The sequence below is a fragment of the Bemisia tabaci genome, chromosome 7 (assembly GCF_918797505.1).
Source record: "Bemisia tabaci chromosome 7, PGI_BMITA_v3".
Taxonomy (NCBI): domain Eukaryota; kingdom Metazoa; phylum Arthropoda; class Insecta; order Hemiptera; family Aleyrodidae; genus Bemisia; species Bemisia tabaci.
In genome coordinates, this window is record NC_092799.1 from 20,207,652 (window position 1) to 20,224,182 (window position 16,531).

At 41.6% G+C, this 16,531-nt stretch overlaps 1 protein-coding gene across 4 annotated transcripts in view; it reads left to right on the plus strand.

The window, feature by feature from the left end:
* The window catches only part of ASPP (Ankyrin-repeat, SH3-domain, and Proline-rich-region containing Protein), a 687,069-nt gene that overhangs the window by 600,091 nt on the left and 70,447 nt on the right, over window positions 1-16,531 (plus strand). For 2 of the 4 annotated variants that reach the window (XM_019040123.2, XM_019040122.2), the window contains exon 2: window positions 3,915-5,063. The exons of the other annotated variants lie outside the window; for them this stretch is intronic. In XM_019040123.2, the coding sequence (XP_018895668.2) occupies window positions 3,939-5,063 (1,125 nt within the window). In that variant the 5' untranslated portion in view covers window positions 3,915-3,938. The remainder of the gene's footprint in view (window positions 1-3,914; window positions 5,064-16,531) is intronic. 4 annotated transcript variants of the gene reach the window in all.

The window sequence follows — 16,531 nt, forward strand, 5'->3', positions numbered from 1 at the left end:
ATACTGCCTACACTAAAAATTGAAGGCGAACTGACGAAGCGTTGAAATCACCTCTTCGCGCTCGGTAGAAATCATAAATGGACCAAATTTTCCATTTAGGAATACTCCCATCTCTGGCCCAGGCATAAAAGTTCCTATCTGCATTGAAAATTAATAGTACACATGTTGTTTCTACAAAATACCAAGAAAAGTAGTTCCCAATTGCAAAATATAATCCAAATGACCTTTACATTCCCTCTTGAACATTTTCATTTTTTCAAGTTGGTGTGTTTTTATTCTCACCGACACGATCGTCGAATGGCCCTCCTAATTTACTCTCTCCATGTCAGAGAGTGCTCTTTGACAATTTTAACACCCAATTGGACGTATTTTTACTAAAAGGAACTACGTGTCAATAAATTTCGAGATTTCAAACTTATTTTTTATTTCTAATTAATCCTGATACAAAAGGTAAAAGATTCTTATCTCTACTTATGGTATTAATACTTGATTAATTAAATTATTAAACGATCAAATTTTAATTCATTTTTACTTTTGAGTCAGTTAATACATTTTGGATCGTGTGCGACATAGTTCCTTTTATCATTAATACGTCCAATTTAGTTTGTTTTCCTTTAAATAAAATTAAATCCTCCAATCGGATTACGCGTTTTCAGGGGCAAGTAAGAGAAATACGTATCCGGAAATCCGGAAAACTCGGCAAGAGAGGAGCTGCACCGTGGAGTCGAGAGACTGTTTCACTTGGTGAAGCGTTTGCGTTTTATTAATTGGACACTTCTGTCTTTGATGTCGCGCGAAAGAATACGGGTACTTGCCCCCCTCTGCTACCCCTGTACTCGCTTCGCCCCGCTGTCTGTAACTGTCTCATCTCAGACGCCGAGCCGCGCGTCGTGCAGTATCTCTCGTCCCGACTTTTTTTTCGCCTTTTCGAACAGAAAGTGATTTTTTAATTAAAGTCGAGCAGCTCTCTCTTCCCCCCCCCCCCCCCCCCGGTTGCCGTCTGCGAATCTCTCATCGTTTTAATCGGCACTAATATCGTTTTAACCGATCTTTGTTTCTTTATTAGCACCGATCTCCGCAGTAAAGACACTGGTATCGCAAAATTTTAGAATTGTATTTATTTTTAGCCCTTTTTAAGTAATTGTTGAACCTCTCTGACGCACGATTTTCAGAGTATTGGCGGTCGGGAATACCTCGAACTTCAGGGAATTTACGATGACCTGGAAAAATCAGAGGCGGTCTGGAAATAAATATTAGAAGTCAGGGGGCTTTGCAATCTGCGTTCAGTAAAAATTAGCATAATGAAAAGGAAAAAATCCAAGTGGAAGCTTTTTTTCAAAAATCAGGGAAAGTCAGGGAATTCGGAGTCAGGGGAAAACAAAAAAGTCATGGAAAAGCCAGGGAGAGAAAGGAAATCAAAAAATGAAATGATAATGGAAATCCTGGATTTTTTAAGGTAACAACTTCCCTGACGGCGGGAAAAACCTCTATTCTATCAAGACTTATTCTCAATTGTAAATCCGGCTACTAAGCCGGGAAACCCCTTGCCAAATATATATAGAAATATTGGCCTCCTGAAACGATTCCGTGATTGATGCATTATTTCATTGATTTCTAGAGCAGCATTGCGCATTACCTAAGAGTCAGTGAATGTGACTCAACCGTAGAAAGCCTACCCTAAAAACGTGAAGAACCGAGTGTGCGGAGTGTGGGGTTGAACAAATTGTGAAATTGAAAATATACGTTCAGTCTGTTCGTAAAATTCGTCACTCCTTTGACGTAAGGGCGTATCTCGATTTAAGCATGAGCCCCGTAAAGCATGATGTTATATGGGAGACAGGGTTCTTGTGAAAATTGAGATACGTCAGAGGAGCGACGAATTAACTCCCACAACTCATGTTTTGTCTCTGTAGCGTGACTTGTTCTTTTGTATGTAATTTGGTCCCGCTAAGCTCAATGAGTTTCCAAGTGCCCTTATTACCGCGGGAACTCCTCGGAAATGCCTGAAATATTTTCCATGAAACATGTGTTGAGCTTTCCCGGAGTGTTTTTCACGTTTCGGCTGTCTTTTCCTTTCACCACTCGCGTTTCATTCTCGCTCTATCATTACTCCTTTAATTTTTTTCTCTAATTACTTTCTCCATTTATTTTTGCGTCATCGTCTTAAGAGCGCACTCAGATCTTGTCTCTTTCGCCCATTTCACTCAGCTGGATTTTTAAATTTTAAATTGAAAAAATGGCTGAAAAGTCCAAGTTATTTCACACTGAAAAAAAAATCTCGGTGTATTTACTAAGAAAAGGGTGAAATTACCAAGAATTCAGGGTTTTATTTGATCCCAGTTTTTTCTTGGTAAAATTACCATCAATGGAATTGGTAATTTTACCGAGAAATCCCGGTAAATTTATTGACTTTCTCGGTAATTTTACTGGACCTTGGTAAAAACGCCAATATTTTGTATCGACTGTGGTAGAATTACCGAGATAAAATGGCAAAGTTACCGGGAATTGATTATCAATAAAAGTGATATTCTTACCTGAAAAAAAAACAGTAAAAATACCGATTTTAGGTAAGCTTACGTGTCTGTCTTAGTAAAATTACCAATAATTGGTAAAAAAAGTGAGATGGTAAAGGTACCAACGGACCGTGGTAAAAACGCCGAGAATTTTTGTTCAGTGCAATGCGTGAAAATCAGGTGCGAAGAGGCAGCAATGTTCGGAGGAATGAGCGCGGCGGAACTTGGAAGTTATGCGCTTTCGTGTTTTTTTCCTCTTTTACTATTGTCATTTTTATTATTACTTTCCCCTTTGAAACGGCTGCCGGGCACTCGAAATGTCTTTCTGGCGTAATTCCCTCTTTCCTCCCTCTCCTCAGCTAAGAAAACAATAAAAGTCAGCTTTTAGAAGTATTATCCCGCCCCAGGTAAAATAATTGCAACTAGTTGGGCAGTCAACGTGGAACGTTTAGTGTTCCAGTTCTCCGAGTCACTTTCCTCTCAGCTCATGATATACGAGAAAGGAAAAATGCTCGGGCTTTCATTGTGCGCAACTTTCGGTTTTTTTAGTTATGAACTTGCGATCCGGAAGTGGAGTGAATGAATATTGAGAAATATTTTGATTGCTCCCCCGGCTTTCAGAGTAATGTGTAAAGTTTTTAATTTTCCTCGCGATAGCAAATATTTTACGCCCGATCGGCGCAGATGCAGGGAAAGTTGTGTAATATTTTCCGCGACTTTTCGCTTTACGAGAAAGAGTTATTTCGCGACTTGCAGTCCGGTTTTTAATTTAGTGTTCGTGGAGCGAAAATACTGGAAGGAACTAATAGAATCGTTCAGGGCGTGGTCCACCAGCCAAGTACAGGGTGTCAACCGCCATGAAAATCGAAGAAACTAGAAAATATCATGAAATTTGATTCGATGTCATCAGGAAAAATCAGGAAAAGGTCAGGAAAATCGGTCCAAGTGAGGGAAATGCAAATGCCTCAAAAAATATTCATCCTCATTCAGTTCATGGCTGGAAAAAGTGAACTTTTAATGCAATTTATTAAATGTATTGGTTTTAAAATTAAAGAAGTGGAAATTTCACATGAAATATCAGGAAAACTCAGGGAAATCCAAAATGAAATGTTATTAGTCACCATGATAGTATCTCGAGGTATGAACCACCAATTAGGTGAATTTTCTGAATTATGAATTTTTCAATCAAGATGTAGGTGTTGTCTAAGCTCTTGTTTGTTTTGTTCTCTGCCTTCGCGGTCATATATTGCCTTTAGGATTTTAAAAAAGTGGAATTTTTCGAGGAATTCAGCGCAGAAATGAAAATCGGTCGCGGAACGTTTGTATACGAGCACCATGGATCGCTGGCGAGTGTTACAACTCTGCAAGCGAGACATTACCCTCCTGTTGTTCTTTTTTCAGATCTCTGAAAGCTTGGCTGGCAGAATGGTAGCCGACAGCATGGTCACCACCGAGCCCGACCTAAATGGATCTCCGAACAACAAACACCTCAACTTCAAGCATTCCAGGCTTACCAACAGTCTCCGGCTACCGAGACTCACGCAAACAGTCGTGCCAACCGTCTTCACCTACAAATCCAACCAGAACCACCGCGTTCACCTCACCAACGGAACAACACCCGAGCGGGGTTCGAAGCTCAACTCATCGGACTCGGCGCTCCTGTACGCCAACAACAAAACCGCCGCGCAACAGCTCAGCTGGTCGTTCGAAGAAAAAGTGCCTAATGAAAGCGCCGAGAAAAGCGCCTTCTGCCTGAAGACCTCCAGCGGGAACGACTCGCCGCCGTACTTGAAGGCGGAGGAAAAGGGGTCAAAGGTCACGGGTTCGAGTCCCGTCCGCAGCTCCAAGCGGTTCGCGGCGGCGAAGCTCTTCGGGGTCAGCGAGGTCAAAGTTCACGGTCGGAGCTTCGGGTTTTCTCGGCTCTGCTCGGGCGAGAACGATGAGTGCCTTAGGAACGACTCGCCGGAAACCAAATCGGACCGGACGCCGGCGCAGGTCAAATCCAATCAGAAGTCGCCGGAAATCAGGTCGTACCGGAAGTCGCCGGACGTGAAATCTGCCCTCAGGTCACCGGAAATACAAGTTAGGAGGAGGTCGTCCGAAGTGAAGTCCGTGCCGAGGTCGCCGGAAATAAAATCTCCCGCAAGGTCACCGGAAGTAAAATCTGTCTCGAGGTCACCAGAAGTGAAGTCTGTCTTGAGGTCACCGGAAGTGAAGTCTGTCTTAAGGTCGCCGGAAGTGAAGTCTGTCTTAAGGTCGCCGGAAGTGAAGTCTGGCTTAAGGTCGCCGGAGGTGAAGTCTGTATTAAGGTCGCCGGAAGTGAAATCCACGCCAAGGTCGCCGGAAGTAAAATCTGGCCGGAAATCACCGATCGGAGGGCCCAACTCGACGGAAACGAGTGTCGGCCATGCGGCTGCACCAAGGCAACCGATGATCGGTGGATTCAGTCCAGGAGACTTCAATAAAAAGAAAAGTGAAGTGTCGTATGATCGGAAAGATGGAAAAACGCCTGTTCTTGAATCATGCCGATCGCAAGGCAAAAGTGAAAAGGTAATGTTGAACAAATTCTTTTTCGTAGTCTTGTTGTAGTTATAATTTAGTCGGAATGGTTCCTCATCTTGCAGAGGACCTATTCTTGTTTCATTACTCGTCTCTCACTATAACGATTGCTTATTTCAGAGAAAAAAAGAGCCACTGTCGTGTTTCTCGCGTTATTTTTCCCACACGAAAAAGTACTGAAATCGCTTGATTCCTGCGGTACACAGTGGATCGAGTCAATTGGAGAGGTCGGACATGAAATTTTTGACTAAAACTGCAAACTTTTACGTTCATTCCGTCACATTTTAAGTATCAAACGGTGCTTGCAGAAGGAAATTTCACGAAAAACCACTGGGCCCACTTTTAGAACCTGCAAGTTCTGTATAAACGGAGTTATAAGCATTTAAAGTTACCAAATTTTGTCTGACCTCTCCTATTGACTCGATCCAGTGTGCGACATGCCACTGAGCCAGTGGCGTGGTGTGCTTTGCGATAGATCGATTGATACGTCACTCAAACCTATGAAAAAAGATCGATTATCAGGGTGTTCGCAGCGAACACCCTGATATAATCGATTCTTTACCATAGCTTCAAATGGCGATATATCGATAATCGATCATTCACGCCACGCCACTGCAGTGAGCATCATTCATTTGATTTCATACTTTGCAATTTATTGTTAATCGGCAACGCTGTACTGAAAAGGCCGTCCGTAATGCCGGACCAGGACTTATTCTTCTTTGTGAAGTTCAACTTTAGCACCGTAGGCGAAGCCAGTGCACGGACGGAACGGCGCGGATGAACTCTTCGAGAGCCGTGCCCCCTCCCCCCCCCCCCCGCCCGCAGCCGCTCTCCAACCTTTCACCCACATCCACCCTGAAAGGAGATCCCCTAAAAAGGAATGGAAATTGGCTTGCTGGACATGTGTAGTCGAACATCGGAAGTTTAAAGCTCGAAAGCTCCACTCGTAAACTTTCGAAAGGAGGGTTTCGCGATTAATGCGAGTTATGAACTAGCCGATTCAGATTTAGGTGAGAGCGGGGGAGGCGCATGCAGCGTTGTCTTGTCTCTCTAAATAAATCATATCGAACTTTTCGTAATTATCGTTATTAAATACATCTTGTAAAGGATTGAGACAGGTGTTCATTGATTTTGTTCTTCTTTCTCTTTTTTGTTCGTCGTTTTGGAAGTCTAGATACCCATTATTTGTTCATCCATTGTACTTCATTTTGCAGTAAGGAATCACTATTTCTGGCTCATCCATAGAAGCCCCTATCTGCATAGGGAAACTAATGGTATTTGTGATTTTTCTGAAATGAGTAAGAAATAATGGCTTCTCATCGCAAAATTATGTCCCATTGAAGGTTGCTTAAATCAAGCTTTATTAGTTTCTCTTTTTTTGGACACTTGTGTGCCTGTAGGTTTTTACCGGATGAGAAAAAGAGATTCAAATCTGTGAAATTGTCAGCTTCTATGGTTATCAATATTGCCGCTCTGAGAAGCAATGCAGCATAGGCAAATAGATGTTGCCAAATTTCAGCTATTGTAGCACGCATTTTCTGCAAAACTTGAGAAGTATCTTTCGTGAATTTTGCAGAGAATGGTACGTACTCACAATCAAATTTAACGTTTAGTTCTGAAAATCTCAATGAAAAGTATTTGTAATTTCCTTCAAAAATGAATGTTTTACGTTGGGAAATTTGAGCCCATTTAATCGCTTTCACGGTGGCATGCTCGAAAAAGCCGAATGAATACCAGCAATTTTCCCTTACCGCACACCCGGTAGTTTTACCGTGGCTACAACGGAAATCTGGCACCAAAACTCTCGATAAAATTACTCGAAACCCTCACTCAATCTTGAGCATCAGAAAAGCGTTATTTCGTAATTTGACTAAGCAAGTGTTGTTTCGTATTTTGATTGAGCAAGTGTTATTTCGTAATTTGAGCATGATGGGGTTATCTTGATCCAACGAGCATAAGTACCCAAGATTTTGCAAGTAAATTAAAGTAAATTATTCAGGAGCTGGAAAATGGACGACCCATATCTCGGAATTAGACTCGAGATTGTACGCAAACCGAGATTTTGCGATTTTATCTCGCAATTTGTCAACGGTGCTTGCATAGAAGCATTTAATTATTAACTTTTAATTACCTCCCCCCCCCCTCCAGCACCGTCTACTTACGATGCACTCGAATTAATATATTATAAGATTATAACTATTAAAGGGTATCCCTTGCTAAACCGTCCGCCCGGCGATTTAAAGTTTGTCACTTGGCGCTTCGCAGGGAATTTACGCGATACGAGGGAAGTTGCAGCACTTGCACGTGACTTGCAATGTTTGTGCACTTGCACTCGTGTCCGTGTAAAACACTTAAAAGTTCGGTGGAGTGTAACGTCAAAATGTCGAATGAACTATTTTTATCGAGTTAGAAAAACATGTTCATTATACTGACTTCGTGAATGGCATGCACTTTTCAGGTACATCATAAACACTCAATTTCGAACGTTGTAAGCTAAACCCTGCGTGGAAACTTATTTAGAGTGCATTAAATTTTGTTAATTAATTATGCGGTATACATTGAACAGCGTGCTGTAAAAACTTGACAGCTCGATGTAGAAGTAATACGGAATATTTGCGGCAGCAAAAAAAAATTATTGATGGAGCAGCAAGGAAGCGCTGGGAAAGTTAAGATGGTTAATGTTTGTAAAATGTAGATTTTGTCGCAGCTAGTGATTACCAATAACCCTTGGTGATGTCCCCAACTTCCCAACAATTTAATCATTTTTTCCGTCCATCCCACCTTAATGCTCCATCAATGACCCTTGAATCGAGGGCATATACATTTTTAAAAACCCCGGAGAACATACTATAGCAAAACTATCAAAAAGTTGGTGACCTAAAGCATTCCGGGGAAATTGGTAATTTTGTCCTCAATTATTTATCTTATTGTTAAAATTTGATTTTTATGAGAGTCCTTTTACTCTTAATTAAGACTTAGGTTTAGTTTCTTTAATTTTATGATAATAAGGAATTAACCAGTCGTTGCTTTACCATACATTATTTCTAACTTTTGATAATTGTATGTTTCCTCTAATTGGAAGTTACAATAAATAAAACTCTTTAAAAAAAAAAATTGTTAAAATTAAAAAAAATGAGCCTACAATCTAGGGATTTTTAGGAATAGGTATGCAAAGAATTCTTCTCTAGATTTTTGTTGACGACTCAAGGCCGAAAAAAGTGTCATCTGGAGATAAAGTCGGTCCTCATTGAAGACATGCACGAATTCGGTAAACCCTCTCAGTCTTTCACCCATCCGCGGGGCGTATTGAATCCCTTCGTCAGAAGGAAACTCAACGAGCTCAAAGTTTTTCGTGCGACATTTAGGTGGATGTTCCGAAGGAAGATAAGACGATCATTTATTTCTCGACGGGTCGAGGGGTCCATCGCCACTAACGCGGGGAACAGACCCAAAACGGCCGGGGACGACGCAGATAGAGTCAAAATTATTGAATAAAGTCACATTTGCATGTATCGCAAGTTAAACCTCGCGAACCCTCCAAGGGCCGAACAACAATGACGCGGTGTTATCATGGTTTTTTCGAGTGTCGACGTCGAGCCCCGACGCACAGTGGATCGAGTCAAGGAGAGGCTCTACAAAATTTGGAAACTTTAAAAGCTCAAAACTCCATTTATACGAAACTGTCAGACTCTGAAAGTGGTTCCAGTGGTTTTTTCGTGAAATTGTCTCCTTTTAGCACCCCTTGAAATTTAAAATATGACGAAATAAACATCGAAATTTGCAGTTTTAGTCAAAAATCTCATGGCCGACCCCTCCGATCGACTCGACCCACTGTGCGACGGCTGAGAGCCGCGAATTTTCTCCCCGGCAACACTCACTCACACACGCACACATACACACTCAAACGAGAGAAGAAAAGCCTCCCGAGAGAAAGTATACTGGTGCTATAATAACATATAAATGCAAATGATAGAATGTATAAACGCCGTTGAAAGGGGCCTTTGCTTGGCGAGACGCCTCGAGTATCGCACCCTCCGGCTCTACTACCAGCCGCCCCATCCCGCCCCCCCCCCCCCTCGCGGTCGCCGAGCTCGGGCTTATAACATCGATGCAATGGCCTAATAATAAGCTGCTCCCGAAGCGGTAAACCTCTCCATAAAAAAGGGGGGAAAGTCGCTTTTCTTCGAGGCTCGCATTCATTTTCGGCCGACTCGGCTTGACATCTTTCCTCGCTTCGATCTCGTCCCCGATGCCGGGGATCCCTTCCGATTCTCATCCAGCTCCCCCCCCCCCCCCAATCTGTCCCAGGGTCCCATCTCATTTTTTCGCCTGACCTATGCCTTCGGCGCGCCGGAAACACATTAGCTTTGCCGCTCCCTCCATAGCTGAGTTTCCAGTCGGAACGGGATATTTTTGTATCATTTGCAGGATAATGACAATTTTTCATGCCCTGGTTGTCCATAAGTTCGGAAATAGTACTAATTTTTAAGGGCGGTCCGGATATCCTGAAAAAGTGCGGAAATTCCGCGAGAAGGCCCGGAAATTTTTTAATTTTTTGGTCATTTTTGTCGCAATTTGAGCGAGAAATTCAAAGTTTTGAAAATTTTCAAATTTTGTCGAAAGAAGGTACTGAAAAAGTACTGAATTTTTCTGTTGAGGAGGCACTGAATTTCTTGGGAATGCACTGAAAAAGTACTGTAAAAGTACTGATTTTTGGCCAGCCTGTTTTAGTTGACACCCAGCTCTAAAGAAATCTAGAAGCAAAGAGTGGGGCGTAGGGTGCACAGTACCCACCCCCCGCCGTTAGCTCTCTAAAAAGGAGCAAGATAAAGGGGAGAAAAATAGGAGAAAGAAGGACGCTCAGATTTGGTAATTTTTCATGAAAAAATCCACTCAAACCGAAGTAGATGCAAAAAAAATAAATAAATAGACAATTTTCTGAGGCTAGCCCTTGGACCCGTTTTCCGCCCGTTCTGTTTGAACTATCCGAATCCGCCTATGAAAACGGAAGTCTCATCATGTAGATAGAAAGCTCATTTTGTGAAGAAAGCCCTTGTCTGCATAGGAACATCCATAGCATACACGTCGTTTCTGAAACGAGCGTATAATATATTAGTTCTTTATTGCGAAATGTAAGTAGTTTATCGGCTTAACTTTGGGTTAACAGTTCCACTTTTTTTTGTCTTTCCCTTACGTTCGCTCTGCTCCTCGTAGGAGCAGCTCTCCCTATAAATCTCTCGCCACATTACAAGACCCAAAATGCGGGAACGAGATAAGCAAGTGCCCGGAATTTATACCCACATGAGAGGTTGATAAGGCGCGAAACAGCCTTTCGGGCTCACCTGAAGCTGCTTAAACCCCTAATTAAAAAAAGGAGCTTAAGAGAGCCCCGAGCCTCGGTGGACAGCATTGTTTGAGCTGAAAATAAATCTCTCCCAGAGGGCAGCCTCAGCACGCTGAGTTTGGATGCTGTGCAATTGTTGCCAGTGCATCTCAGCATTAAATTTCACCATAAAGCACATTTTCTTTTTCTTTTTTCTCCTCTCTAATCTTGCTTTTTATCATTCTGTTCTGGCACACCCCTTTAACTAAAATAAAAAATGTTCGTTCGCTATTCAATCTTTCCCGACCCTTTGTGCTGAATTCCATTAGGCAGAGAAAAAACAGTGACCTCTAAAGGGGATTTTGGGAAAAGACCGATAAACACAGGGTTTTTTTTCTCTTCTTACAGTGTTAATGGTTACAGATTTCAATTTTCGACTGAATAATGTCATCGCTAATTTCTGCCGTTTCTTTTTCCCATTTGCAAACGTTAGAAGAAGTACGAAATGACACTGGGTATTTGAGACTTGAAAATGGTACGAACCCTGTACTATTTTCAGTAATAATTTTTTTGTGGAAATTTTGAATTGATGTATGTTTGAAAAGTATCTAACGCTGTGACGATTTTTGAAAATGCAAAACACCCATAAATTTTTGGAATTCCTGAGAATATTTAACGGGAAATCCCAATATTCTAAACATCATGGAATTTCGCCATTCTGCGTCGGTCTATTTCCAACCCAGTGTAACTATGCTCACCGCGATATTGATTATAAAACTGTAGCTCTGCACACCGAAAAAAAATCTTGAATCTGCGATAAGAACTTTTTTTTCTTGAATCAAGAAAAGTGCTGGTTAACTGAAGCTACTTTCTTGCGAAACCCAAGCATTTCCCCCCTGTTTTTAGAAAAATGTAACTGGAATCAAGGTAAAAAAATTTATGGCCGGCAAATTCAACAACCACCATGCATGTATATTTTGTTTTTCTGCTCACCCTTTTGCCTTTCTGTGAGCAAAACCACGTACAAAATTTCCAAAAACATTTTAGTCTGTTTTTCTTTGAAAACCGACTAGATTTCAATTTCCAACGAAAACATCTTCTGAGACACGAGCGTGGCAACCCCGCCATGAACGTGCGTGTTATAACATCGAAACTCCAACCGATCGATTCATCGATATCTCGACCGCATCATCCTGCAACCCGCGTCTTACAAACGCGAAAGTCTCGAACCCCGAATCAAGAGCTCGCACCTCGACCGCGGTCACGAAAGTCTGGAGTTTATGTGCCTCCAGGGGACCGCGGGGAGCAGTTCCTGCCCTTATCTTTCACCATCTAATCTACGACACCCCTTCCCACCCCCGCGCCGCTAGCCGCGGCTCCTTGATTTTCCTCGTTTTTTAGCGGGCGCCTTTTAACCACCCCGTGCGTGCGTTGGTTGACCAACTACCATAACTCGAGATAAGGCCGAAAATGAGAGAGACGCCCGGAACAAAGGCCGCGGCACACAATGCAAGTTTTAGGTCATCTTGCCTCACCCCGATCCTGGTGGGGGCGGAGAAAGTTCACCACGGAACTGCGTCGTGTAAAATGGAAGTGGACAAGGCACGGATTTAAGTATTCTGATACATGTTTCGTAACCAGAATTTCGCGTAGAAGACAACGCCACGGGACGTTTCATGGGATTTTTCCCAAGTTCGAATCCCAGGAATGAAACTTCAGAGCTTTTCCCCCGTTAAACAATAAACAAAATGTATTCTTCTGCTTTTTAAGTCGTTCCTGGGACTCTACAATGACTCTAAGTTACCACTGTGATTAGTATTGACTAACTCAATATTTTCCCCAATTCCGCAAGTGAGATTTATTCCTGGGACAAATCCCATGAAACGTCCCGTAGAGACAAGCCCTTACGGGAACGTTTAGTGCGCTAATTGACTCGCGTAGACTTAAGTTTTTTCATGAGCGGGAGGCTTGATTTTACGCCTCAAGATACATTGAATATCTTAGGCAGGAATTAATCTCAGTATTTTCGTCGCTCAAATCGTGTTCTACGTAAAATTCTGGTTAAGAAACGTCTACCAGGAAAAAGATAAAAGGTTTAATTCAAAATGCTGGAATGTTTTTTAAGCTTTCGCGTGCTCTCCGCGATCCATATTTTTAATGAGAGGAAGTGTCTGATCCTCAGCTCGTCTCGAAGTATTTTTAACCTCGATGAAAAATGATTCGAACAAGAAACGAAGGAGGGAATGAATAGAAAGTAACGCTTCAAGTGGCAAAACCTCGGGGGATCTTAAAATTTAAACGGGAGGAAAGTTGTTGGTCTCAACTCGAGCAGAAGGGCTCTCAATTATTTTTTAAAAACAATAAAGCCGATTCTCTTCCCCCCTCCCCCGACGAGGGAGACGCTTCGAAAATCGAAAACGGGAGACAAGGAAAATTAAACGCGGGAAAAGAGCGATCTGTATAAGACGTCGCTCTCCGGTAAAAAAACTTAACTGCTTTTTGATGGTAGTCGCTTGGTTTGTATAATACTGTGGTTCTAAGAGCTCACGAGTGAATGGATTACGCCCTTTTGCCAGAGAAACGAGGAGAACTAAGACGCTTCGACACTTGGACAGATCTGGCGTGGGGAGATCGAATCTCACCGCCCAAATACGCTTAATATTATCCTCTCTTAAATTTCACTTCAACGGCCCTCTCCCCTTTCCCCGTCGTTTTTCAGTGATAATTTTCGGACGGCTCAAGATCTCGCAATAATTAATTCTTTGTTTAACTCTGGCTCTTTCAATAGGACGTAAATCGCGGGGTTGATTGACGAATGAAATGTTTTATTCAGATCAACACAGAAAGGGAAGGAAAGTACCGATGCTGCTTTGGGAAAAAAAGTCGCTTGGATCTAGAGTCCAGACTCTTGAAAACATTGACAAGAAAAAACACTCTTGATTCAATCGGATTTTTGCTTAAATCAAAAGGAAATCCGCTCAAATTAAGAGGCTTGGTTCTTGATGTAAGCGAAAATCCGATTGAATCAAGAGTATTTTTTCTTGTCGGTGTTTTTAAGAGTCTGGACTCTTGATCCAAGCGCGTTTTTCCAGTATGTCATTTCCCGAACTAATTCCGAATTTTGGAACTTTTCCCGGAATTTTCAGCTATTTTCGGAAATTTTTGGAAATTTCTGGGGGTTTTTGTGAACTTGACCGATTATTTGGTCGAAATTGAAGATTTTTTTCTATCGAATTTGACGATTTTTGGAACCAAAGTCTGGCGTATTTTGCATTTTTTCCCCAAAACTTTTAAAAAATCGAAATTTTTCTCAAAAATTTGGGAAATCGGAATCAATTTCTAGTACCATGAAATTTTAAATAATCTTCATGCCTACTTAATAATAAAACGGCAACACTGGAAAGTACTGAGCACTCCGCATTCATCAATCCATTTTCGACTTCGTGTGTATGAATTTCCTTCGAAATGATGCGTATGCAACCGCATGACAGTTTTTTTCTCATTGAAGTACTCTGGTTCTGCAGTAAACATTCAGTGAGAGCAGAGGGTAAAAATATTATGCACGTTGACATTTTTGTTGGCATTAAGTTCTCGATATAGGCCAGAGAAACATCCTTCGTGCAGGAAGAGTTGTCGTCTTAAAGATGTGTAACCTGTGTTGTCTACAAAAATTTTGCCTCGCTGTAAATTATGTTAGACTCACCTGGCGGTTTTGATGCTAGCTCTGTTTTGCTAGGGAAGTCTATAAATCCATGCTCTTTAATGTGATATAATTTTTCAACACGTAATCTAATTTTTTTACGTTCTTTTTGTTGCAGGTAAGCATTGTTGGAAAGTTGAATGAAGCCAGGCTGTATAAAAGCGTGCCTCATCTGGTGAGCTTAGCACACAAATTCGCAGTAATGCAGGTTTTTGTACTTTCGAATGTTTTTCAAAATCCTTTTGCATCAAGCAGAAAAGCTACTTATAAATGAATTAATGGCAGACAGCTTTTCTCATTGATATGAAGTATTCTCTGTGCATCTTTCATTTCATGTTTCTTTTGAATTCTCAGCCCTTAGCTTCCTTTTTGCAGTATTTTATCCTCTTCAGGAACAAGAGAGAAAACAAATTTCCCCGAAAAGCTGCATTCGAAGTAATAGCTTTGCTTTTCAATTCTTGCGTGAAAAAAGAATAATTATTATTTAACTTATAATTCGAACAAACGTTGTCTAGTCTCCTCTCATTTTTTTTTTAAATCCGCGGATTCCCAGTTTTTTTTTTCTTTTTCTTTTTTTTTGTGCTAAATTCTACACAAACCGACTTAACACGAAATTTCATGAAGTCGTAAGATTTTGGTAGTAGCACTTACTCATTTTATTAAAACACAAAGTTTGTGTTGGTCATTATGAACCGCGAGTAACAAATATCTTTCAGTGTACTCCAAGACGAAATGAACAGGAAGTTTCAAGTCGTCACGTTGCTTACTATTCTTATGGTAAAAATGGAGAATTTGCACGTAAATCTTTTATCGTTTTATCTGAAAGTGCTTAAAAAGCTGATTTTTGGTATTTTTTATACGTAAAAATAGATTTAAAAGTGAGAAAATGCACCGCTCAGTGGCGTTATCCGGCGTTATTTCTCATTTAAACACATGTATTTCAGCAGATTAGATTAATTTGTCAAATCTCGTCCAATAATTGTTCAATTGATAAACCAAGAGTATCCTCGTGTTTAGTTCACTCAGTGTTTTCCACTTGAACACAAAATCAATCAAATTTCAAACACCTGCAAATCCTCCATTGCGGTTAAACCCCCCCCAGGTCGACCCGCCCCCGGTCGCACACTCACCCCCCTGCGGAGTACCCCCCCCCCCCCGACCCCCTGACCGGAATGAGTCACTTAATTGGACTCCCTGAGGAGAAATTAGTCAACGCGAACTGCAGTTAAACTAATTCTGGCTAAATCCATCCAATTGCAAGGTGCAAGTCAAAATTATTGCGTAATAATTGCATTCATTCCGACTAAATCCATCCAATTACAAGATACAGGTCAAAATTATTGCGTAATAATTGCATTTCCTAGAGCTGCAAGTACACGGAAGCAGTCGAAGACTTTGCAAACGCGTCAGGAGATTCCAAAAAATTACCTAAGCCGCCGAAACTGGGGCGGTAACTATGTTTGCTTGTTCTCGGAATCGTCGAGGCAGCTCCTCGGATCCCTCCCGATGCGCTCCTTTTATAATTTCCGAAGGGATGAAGTTTTTGAGAAATGAACACCCACTTGTGTCTGAATGGAATTGCCGTCTGAATTCACGCGACGCGACGACGCACGTGTGAAATGCAAAAATCCCCGGATTTCCCGACGATGACGACGTTAGTGGATGCAGCAACTCGTTTCCGACGTTGTCCCGTTTTCCCGTGCCGAGGAAAACGCCGCACTGTGGATCGAGTCAACAGGAGAGAACGGACGAAATTCGGAAACTTTAAACGCTAGTAACTCCGTTTATACAAAACTTTGAGGTTTTAAAAGTTGCTCCATTGGTTTCCTCGTGAAATTTTCTACCTAAAGCACCCCTTGAAATGTAAAATGTAACGAAATAAATACGAAAATTTGCAGTTTTGGTCAAAATTTTCATGTTCGACCTCTCTAATGGAGATGTTGCATGTGTGAGGGATTTGCGATTTGATTGTTGATTCTTAAGTAAAAGTTCGGTAGAAACATGATGGTGCCACTGGTTTTCTCTGAAATCAACTCCCAAGCTCAAAAAAAGCTCTCAAGTTGAGGCCAAAATGGAGGGGATATCCCACGCTATCCTGAGAGTCCACCTCTACATCAAGACAAACTCTCCATGCAAAGATAGGGAGCAAATACATTGACAGGGCTGCCACTTTATTTGGGGACTCCAAAACTGAAAACACGGCAACCCTGCTAATGTATTTGCTCCCTATCTTTGCATGGAGAGTTTGTCTTGATGTAGAGGTGGACTCTCAGGATAGAGTGGGATATCCCCTCCATTTTGGCCTCAACTTGAGAGCTTTTTTTGAGCTTGGGAGTTGATTTCAGAGAAAACCAGTGGCACCATCGTGTTTCTCGCGAACTTTTACGTAAGAATCAACAGTCAAATCGCAAATTCCTCACACATGCAACATCTCCA